The sequence below is a fragment of the Dipodomys ordii genome, unplaced genomic scaffold (genome assembly GCF_000151885.1).
Source record: "Dipodomys ordii isolate 6190 unplaced genomic scaffold, Dord_2.0 Scaffold70, whole genome shotgun sequence".
Classification (NCBI taxonomy): Eukaryota; Metazoa; Chordata; class Mammalia; order Rodentia; family Heteromyidae; genus Dipodomys; species Dipodomys ordii.
The window spans coordinates 8,614,160-8,626,489 of NW_012267286.1; the positions used below are offsets into that span (position 1 = coordinate 8,614,160).

The following is a 12,330-nucleotide window of genomic DNA, read 5'->3' on the forward strand; positions in this document are numbered from 1 at the left end:
GTTTAAATAGGGATACAGGTGGACCCATTGCAACAATGAGAAGTACAAGTCGTTATGTCGAAAACGAACTTTACAACTTTGGGGGGGGGTGGGGATGATTGGGTGAGGGGGTCGGGGGGAGGATGGGAAGGGATGGGAAGGAGAAACAAAGGAGGAGGCTATAATGCTTGATAAGAAATGTACTCATTTCTTATCAATTGTAACCCATGTAATTGTAACCCCTCTGTACAGTATTTTCACAATTAAAATTAAATTAAAAAAAACACTTGGGGGGCTGGGAAGGTGGCTCAGTGGTAGAGTGCTTGACTTGCATGCATAAGGCCCTGGGTTCAATTCCTCAACACCACATAAGCAGAAAAAGCCTGAAGTGGTGCTGTGACTCAACTGGTAGAGTATTAGCCTTGAGCTGAAGAGCTGAGGGACAGTGCCCAGGCCCAGAGTTCAGGCCCCATCACACACACACACACGCACACACGCGCACACGTGCACACATGCATGCACGCACGCACGCACGCACATACACACACACACACAGGCGCACTTGGGGAAAATTACAACTTATTTTCACCTGTCATCTTTCATTAGTAGTCTCTTCTTTCTTAATCATCTACAGACTACCTCAGGGAGGTTACTTGATGTTACTTTATTCTGCTTGGCAAAACTGTGACAACGTTCAGGTATTCTCCCTAGTCCTTCTGGTTTGGTAATTCAAACCTAGACTTAGCCAGATTGATTCTGTTCTTTCATGTCTTTGACCCTATTCCTGTGGCTAAATACCCTGATCCTGGGTTCCACTTCATATTTCTGACCCAAATCTAACATATTCTTTGCTACGCATAAACTTGATCCTGATTCCGATTGGTTGGTATGATACTTGATTTGCCTCTCTGTGTTAATACAAGCGCAAAGGCTTGGCAACATAGCCCCAATATGAACAAACTGATGGCAACATTACTCAAAGTGACTCTAAGAAGTGCAACCGAAGCAACATCAGGCTTTGGCAAAGACAGATGAATTCTTTAAAAGAAAATGAGCAGATCCTAGAAAAGCACAAAGGAATAAAGGAAGATTCTGTAAGAATTTACATATTAAATGTCAAGTAGAATTTAATCATACTTATAATGGAAAAGACTAAGTATTAAAATTTATTGTATTTTAAAAACTGAGATAAAACAAAGCTCTTTCCTACTAGGAGGAGCATTTACTCAAGAGTAGTCAGATATCCTACCTGATTCAAAGTGAGGAGGGGGCCAGGGGAATCTCATCAATTTAGGAATACTTCAGCTTTAACTAATCCTAACCAGATAAATGGAATTTAAATTTGACTAACATGAAACTCAGATTAGCTGAAATAAATAGGCCAAATGGTTGGAACTAAAATCAGCTTCCTGAAGGTGAATCAAAATTACACTTCATGTTTTGTTGAGCTTAAAGTAAAAAAAAAAAAAAAATCAGGTTGCTTCTATCACCTGTTTTGTCTGTACCATTTGGCATTATTTCCTGTGACTATTATTTGTTCGTTTGTTCATTGCTACTGTCTACTAGAATATTAACTTCACCAGGTCTGGGGTGTCACCTGTCTTGTTCATCCTTTGATTGCTAGTGCTTACAACGGTACCTGGCATATACAATGGGCTTTTAATAATTTATCTCCAAACAAAAAGCAGATATGCCACTTTGATTCCATTTATAAAATTACAGTTAGTCACATCACAAATATCAAATATTTCATAGCAAATCAAATGGCCACTCTAAAGACTAAACTGGTAAAAGATGAGAGGAATCAAAGATAATCTAAAAAAAAATTTGACTAGGCCAAAACCAAAATCATGATATTTGACATTTATAATATCAACTGACATCTAAAAGAGCTCCTGAATCTTTTCATAAGTAATTCTGAAATCATTATGGTTACCATTTTGCTTTGTTTTGATTTGAAAGAAAACCATCCTTTGAGACGATGATAACTGATCCATACTTCCTAACTTATTAGTGAAGCAACAGCCTCTAAATGCACAAACATTCATTAGAAATATTTTCTGTCAGTAGAGACGCCTGCAATGATGACGACTGAAAATGAAATCTGATATCTCATTCCTTAGTAGGGGAAAGGGTAACATGTTCTAAAGCAAGAAAAATACAGCTTTTGAGAAAAAACTGGAGGGCTGTAGCAAGCCCAATTTCTGTTTACTCTGGTATTATTACCATCTTGTTCTCTTTTCCTCCACAGAGAGCAACATAAGTGTGTCTGTGTGTGTACACATAACTTTCCACCTATATTCTCCCACAGCATAGAATAGCTTAATCTTACAGAGAAGCAAAAAGTCTATGAGAACAATATCATCTTTATGACCACTTAACGTAATGAAACTACTTAATTATGGTATACACCTGACAAAATTTATTTAGTTTTTAATTATTTTTATACTGAACCTTCTAGTGTTAGAAGATAATCACAAGAGCAATTGATAATCACAATTGTTAACATTTTAATAACTCAGAATTAGTCATAATGAACTAATTGAAAAACAAAATAATGTTTTCAAAGTCATAATGATTATTTCCTTTGCTTACATTGATTAGAGTATAAAAGTCAGTTTTTCATCACTATGACAAAATATCTGAGATAATCAATTTAATCAGGGGAAAGGGTTATTTTGGCACTGAGATGCAGATTTCAGCCTGTGAAGGCTTGACCTGTTGCTTTGGGCCTGTGGTGGCACAGGACATTGTTGTAGGAGTGCATGGTTGAGGAGGGCTACTTAACTCAGGGCAATCAGAAAGCAGAAAGAGACAAGAAAGGGCCAAAGTCTCAATATTCCTTCATGGGCATATACACCTAGTTTCTTTCCACTGTTCTTATTTCCTAAAGGTTCTACATCTAGCAGTGCTTCAGCCAACGGCCAAGTTTTCCACACATGAGCCTTTGGTAATTATCAAGATCCAATAACAAAGCTAGCCAAACCCGGCACATAGCTCATATTTGTAGGTCCTACCAACTTGGAAGGAAGATGATCAAGACCAGTCTAGGTCTAAAAAATAAAAAAATAAGAAGTCTGCATAGACCTTATGTCGGAGAACAGGCTTAAGTGTGGTGGCACACATAGCTCTATGGGAGTACAGTTCAGTTCAGAATCTATCTGAAAAAATAACCTAAACAAAATGGCTGAGAACACTTGCCTAGCAAGTGTAAGGTCCTACGTTCAAACCCAACACTGCTGTGGGGGAATATCCCAGCAAAGGCAGAGAGGTACATTTAGAAAAGTGAGACACTAATAATTTGGCTCAGGTGCATAGTGAAAGTAAAGAAGTGGAAGCTGAATGCAAAGTAAGCAATTTCAGATTGAAATTCATGGCAATATATTTACATCAGATAAAACCTTACCAGAAAATGATGGATACAGGGCAAAAGCACAATGTCTGCCAAGGTAAAGTAAAGCCCTTCGGCAAACACATGCTCCAGAGGAGGAAGGTCAGAGGCCTTTGCTTTCCTGATGTGAGAAGGCTCCCTGTTGGTAGGAGCTGGTTCTTCCTGCATTGCAAGCTTTGAGAATGCCACTTTCATTTCCAAACTCTTAGATGGAGAATCCAAGTCCTTGGATGCTTCCTGGATATGGACCTTGGTCTTTGCTGTTCTTTTCTTTTCAGCAACCTTCTGTTGTTTCAGCTTCTGTCTGCGTAGTTTGTCATCATTGTGTACTCTAACAGGCTCACTAAGTTTTTTCTCTAGCTGTATTATTTCTGCAGGGATAGCTGGGGGCTGTTCAACAGACTCTCTAAGAAAATTCTCAATAGCCAAAGGGATGGTGAGTTCACACAGCCTGGTCCACTGACTAACCTATAAAACAAAACAAGAAATGATAGGATTCTTTCTTCTTAACACAGACTGAATATAAATGTCATTCTGGGAAATTAGATTGGTGAAGAGAATTTAAGAATTTAGTCTTGGGCTAAACTATCCCTGGGCTTGCCTTTTATGCTCTATCAAAACTTATTTAGGTGCTTCAAACATGAAAACATTAAACAATGGAGCTTTTTGGTTTCAGTAGCCTCTTACTGAATAAATACACCTTCACCAAAAAAAGCAGGGCTTACAAAGCAGTTACTTCAGCTCCTGTTTATATGTAAATGCTCCCTTTGATGATTCTCAATATAACTAAAAGACAAAGAGAAGTTAATCTCTACAAATATGTCTCCAAACTATATAACTTACAATTTTTTTTTTTTTTGTGCCAACCAGGGGCTTAAACTCAGGACCTTTTGGTGTTGTCCCTGGGCTTTTTCACTCAAGGCTAGCTACTGCTTTGCCATATGAGCCACAGCTCCATTTCTGGCATTTTGGTGGTTAATTGGAGTTGAGAGTCTCATGGACTTTCTTGCCCTGGCTGGCTTCGAATCATAATACTCAGATCTTAGCCTCCTAAGTAGCTAGGATTATAGGCCTGGGCCACTAGCCCCTGGCTTATTTTAGGTATTTCTTTGGTTATTGTTTTTTGTTTTCTATTTTGGTTTTGGATTTTTGTTTTTTGTGTTTTTTTATGCTGGGGCTTGAACTCAGGGCCTGGGTACTGTCCCTTAGCTTTTTTTGCCCAAGGCAAGTGCTCTACCAGTTGAACCACAGATCTACTTCCAGCTTTCTGTTGGTTGACTGGATACAAAAGTCTCATGGACTTTCCTGTCTGTACCAGTTTCAAACTCATGGCCCTCAGATTTCAGGCTCCTGAATAGCTAAGTATACAGGCATGAGCCACTGGCACATGGCTATTGTGTTTTGTTTGGGGCTTTTTTCCCAAATAAATGAAATCTTATTGCCAACAGGAAGACACATTTTCAAATGAAGGTGTTAGTACTTTGTAGCTTTAATCACTGAAGAGAGACCTGACCTTCTACTTACTTCAGCACAGGCTTTCAAGCAAGTCTTTTTAAAACCCAGAAGTTCCAAAATATCCTTCTTTGATGGGTCAGCTTCATAAGATTTCTGGATTATGTGTCTTAGTACAACAGCAAGTCCAGCTCTACAAAAGTTGTTGGGCTGTTCTACCACCGCAGGCAAACAGCAAGTCTGGACTATGGGTGGAAGCTCTTGCCTAGAAATAACCTGCATTTCAAGATCCTGGGATGGTACATTTCTTAGAAGTGAACTATCAGAACTTTCCTTGCTGAGTACTAAATAAACTTTTAGGATTTTGCAGTCACAGTATGACAACAAAAATAAAGTTACAGATGTATGAAGAGGGAAGATGCATCCTTCTACTTGGTGAGAAAAGTCCAGGTATAAGTATTCTTCTGCAAGACTTCTCTTAATACCTTTCATGTTCTTCATTCACTGGGTCACCTAAAGCACAAATGGAAATAGTTACATGCTTTATAATATAACAATTTGGAAGCTAATATTAAAGATAAATGCCTATTCTGGAAACGTAAGAATTTATGATGTTGTATTTGTCCCTTAAGACTGACTAAATGCCTTCAAAGGAAATTTTTCCTGTACTTTGTACAACAAAGGAATCGTTTTACACTTCGTTCCTTTAAGATGAACATAATTTATTGTCTTGCAACTCTTGTTTTCTTGCACATCTCTATGTCTATTAATTTTTTTTGGTTCTGTCTTTTGGTTCTGTCTGTAAATGCCTTCAAAGGAAATTTTTCCTGTACTTTGTACAAAAAATTAGCCAGGAATCATTTTACACTTGGTTCCTTTAAGATGAACACAATTTGTTTTGCGACTCTTGTTTTCTTGAACATCCCTATGTCTATTAAATTTTTGGTTCTGTCTTCAATATATATTCAGAATCTGATTATTTTACAAGATTTCGATTGTTTTTAAGATACCATCACCCTGCTCTGAATTGTATCAATTGCCTCATAAGTCTACTTCCCATCTTACTACCACTCTGGTTTATTCTCAACATAGCAAAATGATTCTGTTAAAACTGAAGTAATGTCACCACTCATGTAATGCCACTCAGTTTAAACCTTCCAGTGTCTTCCCATTCTATTCATAGAAAAACCAGTTTCTCTAACAGCCTACTAAGATTTTCTTGATCTAATCTTTTTATGTTTTCTGCTTTTCTCCTTGCTCCAAAGTAGAGCTATTCCCTAAAACTCTAAGCATCTTCCCATTTCAGGATCTTCATACATGGTATTTCAAGAATCAAAAACATTGCTTTTAGCTTCTAACTGCTGATACTGTTTCTTCTTTTCCTTCTCAGTGCTAATAACAGGGGTTGAGCTCAGGGTTTCATGCTCTTGCTTAGCTTTCTCACTCATGGCTGATGCCCTACCACCTGAGCCATGCTTCCAGTCCAGCAGTTTGCTGGAGATAAAGTCTTCAAGATTTTTCTGCCAGGTTGGCTTTGAACTCAGGTCCTTCAGATACAACCTCCTATGTAACTAGGATTCCTTTTACATTCTTACATCTTCCCTGACCTTTCTTTTTTTGCTTCACCCACATACAGTAAAAAGAAAACTTTTACTGCCTCTTCTATCCTTTGTCTCCATATCACTATCATAACATACTTAACATATGCAACATTCTAATCATATTATTATTTTGTTAAATTAACGCATGAATGGGTATGTACTGAATATTTTAAAGATACCTACAGGGTATATTGCAGTCAATTATTCCTATAAGATTTTTGTCAATTAAGGTGACTTTTGACCTTCAAATTATACATTCATTGGATCCAGAACTGTTGAGCTCTAATAAATCACAATTTCAGAGCTGACGCTAGATGGCACTGTTTAAACGCATTCATCATAAAAACTTGTAATAAGAGGGCATTTTAAAACTTTTTTTAAAAGACTTTTTGTATACTTGCAGTTTTGTAACTGAAGATCCTTTGAAATATTAGTAACATCAATTAGGAAATAAATTATCAACACACTAAATTTCCCTTAGTATTGCAAAATCTTTGTGTTTTATTGGTTTTTAATCAAAAGCAAGTCTTCACTGTTGATGCTTCTTGGTTTTCAACCATTTTGTTTTGTTTTACTACAGGTTATAATCCATTGTAATAATAAAATAGAAATAGTAAACTAACCACCTGGGAAAAACTTCTTGCTAAAGTAATCTATTATATTTTTTGTTAAAACACAATAGATTTATACTTTAAAAAATCTAAAAGAAAAGTCATATATTTAAAAGTAGTGACTTTTTAACCCATAGAAATTATTTTTGTACTGAGATTTATTAATTTTCTGAATTTTGTTTGACATCAGGAGTTGATATTTAAATTACTAAGAAGTAAATATTAAAGTTAACAGGCAAAAAGAACTAGCACACTTTCTAGAAATTGATAGTCTCCTGGAATTTTCCCATAGAAATCTACATCAACTTACAAGTCTTTGTGGCTCTCCTGCAGTGGGATACTATCAATCAAATCCCTAAGTACTTCAATAAGGTAGATTTCAAAGGACACACTATCTTATTTTCTCAGTTGTCTAGTCTATTGGCCTACTGTGAGACTAGTTCTGCTAATACTTTAAAACAAAAAAATTATTTTATAGCTTTTCAGATATACAGATGACAAGAGAGACCTGTATATTTGCCACATTAATGTATACAAGAACCATAAAAATGAAAGTGAAGGGGTGACACTGTCCAAAAGGAATTGCCCTAATAACCCAGCTCATAGAACTGTAACTCCTTGTACAATTCCTTAATAACAATATTTTTTAAAAACCATAAAATACTCTTTGATTCATATTTTACAACTTCTTCTCACTATGAGCACTTAATACAAGTTTGATGTCAACAAAACAGAACAGCAAGTAACTGTCCTTTGTGGAAACTAAAAATAAATGAGATACTCAAAAGAAAATGCAAAGTACTCTTGATTCTTAACTTTTTTTTTCCAATATAGATATGGTTTTCCCTACATTACTAATGTTACACGGTCAGTTGTAACTGAAAAAAAAATTCACTCCCTCTGGGCAGTAATTCACTACAGTAATTTTTAAAGTATATACTAAATATTTAGTAAATCTATGCAAATTTGGTACTACTTTTTGCTTAAATTGAATTTTCTTTTGATTTTTTTTTTTTTTTTGTTGGTCGTGGGGCTTGAACTCTGGGCCTGGGTGCTGTCCCTCAGCTCTTCTGCTCAAGGCGAGCACTCTACCACTTGAACTACAGCGCCACTTCCTTGTTTTGAATTTTTTAAGAGTGCGGAATCTAAGTTTTTGCTCATTGTGCATAAAGACTGTAGACAAAATTCCTCCTTTTTCTTCTTTCTGATCTTGATTCTTTCATTTACTAATTTTATGTCATCAGTTTAAAGAAGGTAGCTACTAAGAGAATCAACTTCTGGGTCTCTAGGGATTCTGAGCACATTCTTGCCAAGCACAGAAATAGTGTATCATTTCGTCTTTCTCACCTTTGACAAGCGTCATACTGCAATTGCTCCCGAGGGCGAGTGAGAAAGCATCAGACCAAGCCATCAACTCTAGGAGCTGAATAAATAACACAGTATAAATCTCTTCCTGGGTATGCCCAATGCACTTAGTAATTTTGCAAAGGGGCAAAAGGTAAAAAAATACTGAGAATCTTCAGATATGTTATAATGATTGCATTAATCGAAAGTTCAACATGTAGGAATGTAGACATCTTTTTACACTGTCATTCTAATTAATGTTTCTTGGCCTTTAAAAGTTAAATTTTTTTAAAAAAAATCTAAAACCTTTTTTACTACTTTAGTCCATACAAATTGTATCAATGTATGTGTGGTGCATGTGAGAGAGAGAGAGAGAGAGAGAGAGAGAGAGAGAGTGAGAGAGAGCTGACAATATACTTTGCTATAAGCAGAAAAAAGTCATTTGAAGATTTTGGGGCTTAGCCAGGTGCTGGTGGCTTATTTGTAATCCTAGCTACACAGGAGGCTGAGATCTGAGGACTGCAGTTCAAAGCTAGCCTGGACAGAAAAGTCCCTGTGAGACTTTTATCTACAATTAACCACTGAAATGCCAGAAGTGGAGCTGTGGCTCAAAGTGGTACAGCACTAGCTTTGAACAGAAGAGCTCAGGGACAGTGCCCAGGCCCTTAAGTTCAAGGCCCACAACAATTAAAAAAAAAAAAAAGATTCTGGGACTCAAAATTTAAGTCAAGTCAGTATTTCTGGTGACTGAATACTACATAATAAATTATGTATTACATAATATGATGAAAAGATGTATTGTACAGCAAAATATTGGGTTTTTTATACTAATATTTTATTTTTGGAAGTGCTGGGATCAGATCTAGAGCCTCACACTTGCTAAGCAAGCACTCTGTTCCTGAGCTACATTCCCAGTTTGTACTGTTTCTTTATCACTTATATAAATTCCTTATAATGGATACGCATAAATGGATAAGGATATAATTTATAAATTATATAAATTCCTTATAATGGGTAAGGATAATCAGTAAGGATAAATACCTTATCCATTGACATTATTAAATATTTCTTCCCAGAAAAGATAATGACTCATGTTAAATACTGTGTTCAAATATTCAAAAACATTGATACTGAAGCTAAAAGCCAGTCACAAAATGGTAGAATATAAATGTGAAATTCTTAAGTCCACATACATATTAATTGAATATACTGTAGAAAAAACAGGGTTTGAACAGCTTACAAGTATGAAAAATTACAAATATTTCTCTCCAAGATTAAAATTTAAATGCTTCAAATCTCTGCTACATCAAACGTCCAATATTTCAATGACTAAAGTTTAACTCATGTTTCTTGCCTTTCATAAATCAACACTATTTAGTTGCACCTGACATTCTATTATAAAGATGTATTTTTTAAAAGCTTGACCTTCTGAAGGCAACAGCTAATTAACTAAAGTATTATTGGTCAATCAAGGAAACAGCTTTTCAGAAATTATTTCATTATATGATGTAGAAAATACACTCTAGAGAAAAAAGTGACTAAATTTTCACAACTGGAAAAGAAGTCCTAAAAGACTTAAAAAAGATAAAAAAAAATTTACTGTAACTTCAGAAATAAAAAATGTATGTGATCCTTCTAAAGAATTAGAGAATCACCTGCTGCTATGAAATCAAAATGCTTGCAATTGCATCTGACCTCATAATTAAAAGGGATTCACAATATGAAATGCTAACATTGAAGAAATAACACCAACAAAAAAAAAGTAAATTTTCTCAGCAAACAATACCTATATGGCTTAAATTGCTGCGTCTAAAGTCTGACACAAAAGATTTCGGTCATCTACTATACCTTGAGGATAGAAAGATAGGCCATATTATACTACAGATGTACTGCATCAGTTGCCTTGCCCAGAGGTTTCAAGGAAGGAAGGATAAATTTGCAACTTGGATGTTAAGTACTTATTTATTTTTTGTCCATCATGGGGTTTGAATTCTGGGCCTGGGTGCTGTCCCTCAGCTCTTCAGCTCAAGTCTAGCTCTCTACCGCTTGAGCCACAGTGCCAGTTCCAGTTTCCTGGTGGTTGATTGGAGATAAGAGTCTCAGGGACTTTCCTGCCCAGGCTGGCTTTGAACAGTGATCCTCATATCTCAGCCTCCTGAGTAGCTAACATTACAGGCGTGAGCCACTGGCGCCGGGCTTAAGTACTTATTCTTAACTCAAACCTAAGTGGTGATCCTAACTAGAAAGTAAAATAGGCTGAAACATTTTTTTTTTCTACTTTGGCAAGAGTGGGGTTTGATCTCATGTTTGCTAAATAGGTTCTCTACCACTTGAGCCCTGCCGCCAGCCCTAAACAAAACATTATAGGTCCATTACTACAAGGGCTTTGGAGTCTTGTTTAAACTGGGCAAAACCATATAAGTGTACAAAACAAAGCAATTAAATCTGATCAGGCAATTCACAATTCTCAAATTTAACAATCAATCCTGTTTTTGAAGGCCTTTTAAAAGGATACCTACTTGTCTAAGTCAAACACAATTTCAAGGAAGTATATGTGTAGCAGTTGTGTCCAGTGTGTGCTCCTACAAGCCAGTTTTAAAAATACATATAGCTAACGTTTATTAAATGTGACAGCAAATCACTCGGGTTATTAGTTTATTTTCATATTTAAATAACCATGTGCCCATGTTTAAAATTGTCACAACATTGATTCTTGCTAGCTTTTACATTTTCTTCTGTCAACATGGTGTGTATATGTAGGCTTTGGGAAAATTCAAGCACACTCCCTTTATCAACAATTCAATACATTATTAAATGCTGGAGAAAAAGTGGGGGGCGGGGGAGCGCCAATCCTTGTGCTTGAATTCAGGACCTGGGCACTGTGACTGAGGTTTTGTGTTCAAGGCAGGCGCTCTACCACTTGACCCATAGCTCCGCTTCTGGCTTTTTGGCAGTTTGAGGGAAGAGTCTCACAGAACTCTGCCTCCTGAGTAGCTAGGATAACCGTTGTAAGCCACGTGGGCCCCGCTGAATTTTTCTTTTTTTAACATTCAAGAATTTATGTTATTGACTAGGAATAGGATGCTGGTGTTAAAAATAAATGTCACTTCATTCCAGGACCAAGTAGGGGTGGGATGCAGAGCACATGTTAAGTAAATATTTGTTATGCTACGGTAATTGTCATGTAGGTTAAACTCAAATTTTCGTAGGTAATTGAATAGCCGAAGGGACATGCTGTTGTGTGTAACAAGCACATATCCCCCCTCCTGAACCAAGTCCTTGGGGCCCATCCGTTACGTAGTAGGCAATGAAAAACTTAGGTATCCGAAAAAAGAGGGGAAAAAAAAGTTAACACCGTAATCCAAGAGACTTCCTACTGATACTTAGCGCCCCCCCAACTAACCCATCAACTCCTAGGACTGAAAGCTGCTCCCATCCCTCTACGGGGGAGGGGGGGGGTAACAGGGTCCGGGAAAACTATGAAGCCAGGAAAAAGGTGGAAGGCCAACAGACCCTCCTCTACAGCTTCGTCCAAAAACGGTGTGAGGCGAACCGCGGGCTGAAGAGGCACGGCGAGGAAAGGCTTCCGTCTTTCCCGCTCTCCCCCAGCCTCCTCGGCCCCGGCGCCCCACCAACCAGGGGCACAGCCCGGCGCTGCCGGCTCGCGGGGCCCGGGCGGCGGCGGAGGCCCAAGCGCCCTCCTCACCTGGTCGCTGAGGCGCGGCCAGGCTCGAACGCGACACGGGCGACGCCGGCCCACCGCGCCTTCCCGCCCAGCCGGAGCCGAGATTCCGAGGCTACTTCTGAGCGTCGCTGCGAAAGAAAACAAAAAAAAAAACCAACCCCAAAGGTCGGGAAAATAAAAACGCCCGCGCCAGGAGCCCGTCATTCATAATACGGCGGGCCGGAAGACGGCGTGTGGCGCCACTTCCGGCTGCGTCACCGAGACACG

The 12,330-nt window shown here is 37.8% G+C and overlaps 1 protein-coding gene across 1 annotated transcript in view; it reads right to left on the reverse strand.

Moving 5' to 3' along the window:
* Window positions 1–12,259, reverse strand: part of Gstcd (glutathione S-transferase, C-terminal domain containing) — a 71,109-nt gene extending 58,850 nt beyond the window's left edge. The window contains exons 1-3 of the mRNA XM_013023741.1: window positions 12,085–12,259; window positions 4,895–5,335; window positions 3,386–3,838 (exon numbers count right to left, since the gene is read on the reverse strand). Of these exons, the coding sequence (XP_012879195.1) occupies window positions 3,386–3,838; window positions 4,895–5,323 (882 nt within the window). The 5' untranslated portion in view covers window positions 5,324–5,335; window positions 12,085–12,259. The remainder of the gene's footprint in view (window positions 1–3,385; window positions 3,839–4,894; window positions 5,336–12,084) is intronic.
* Window positions 12,260–12,330: the final 71 nt, after the last annotated feature.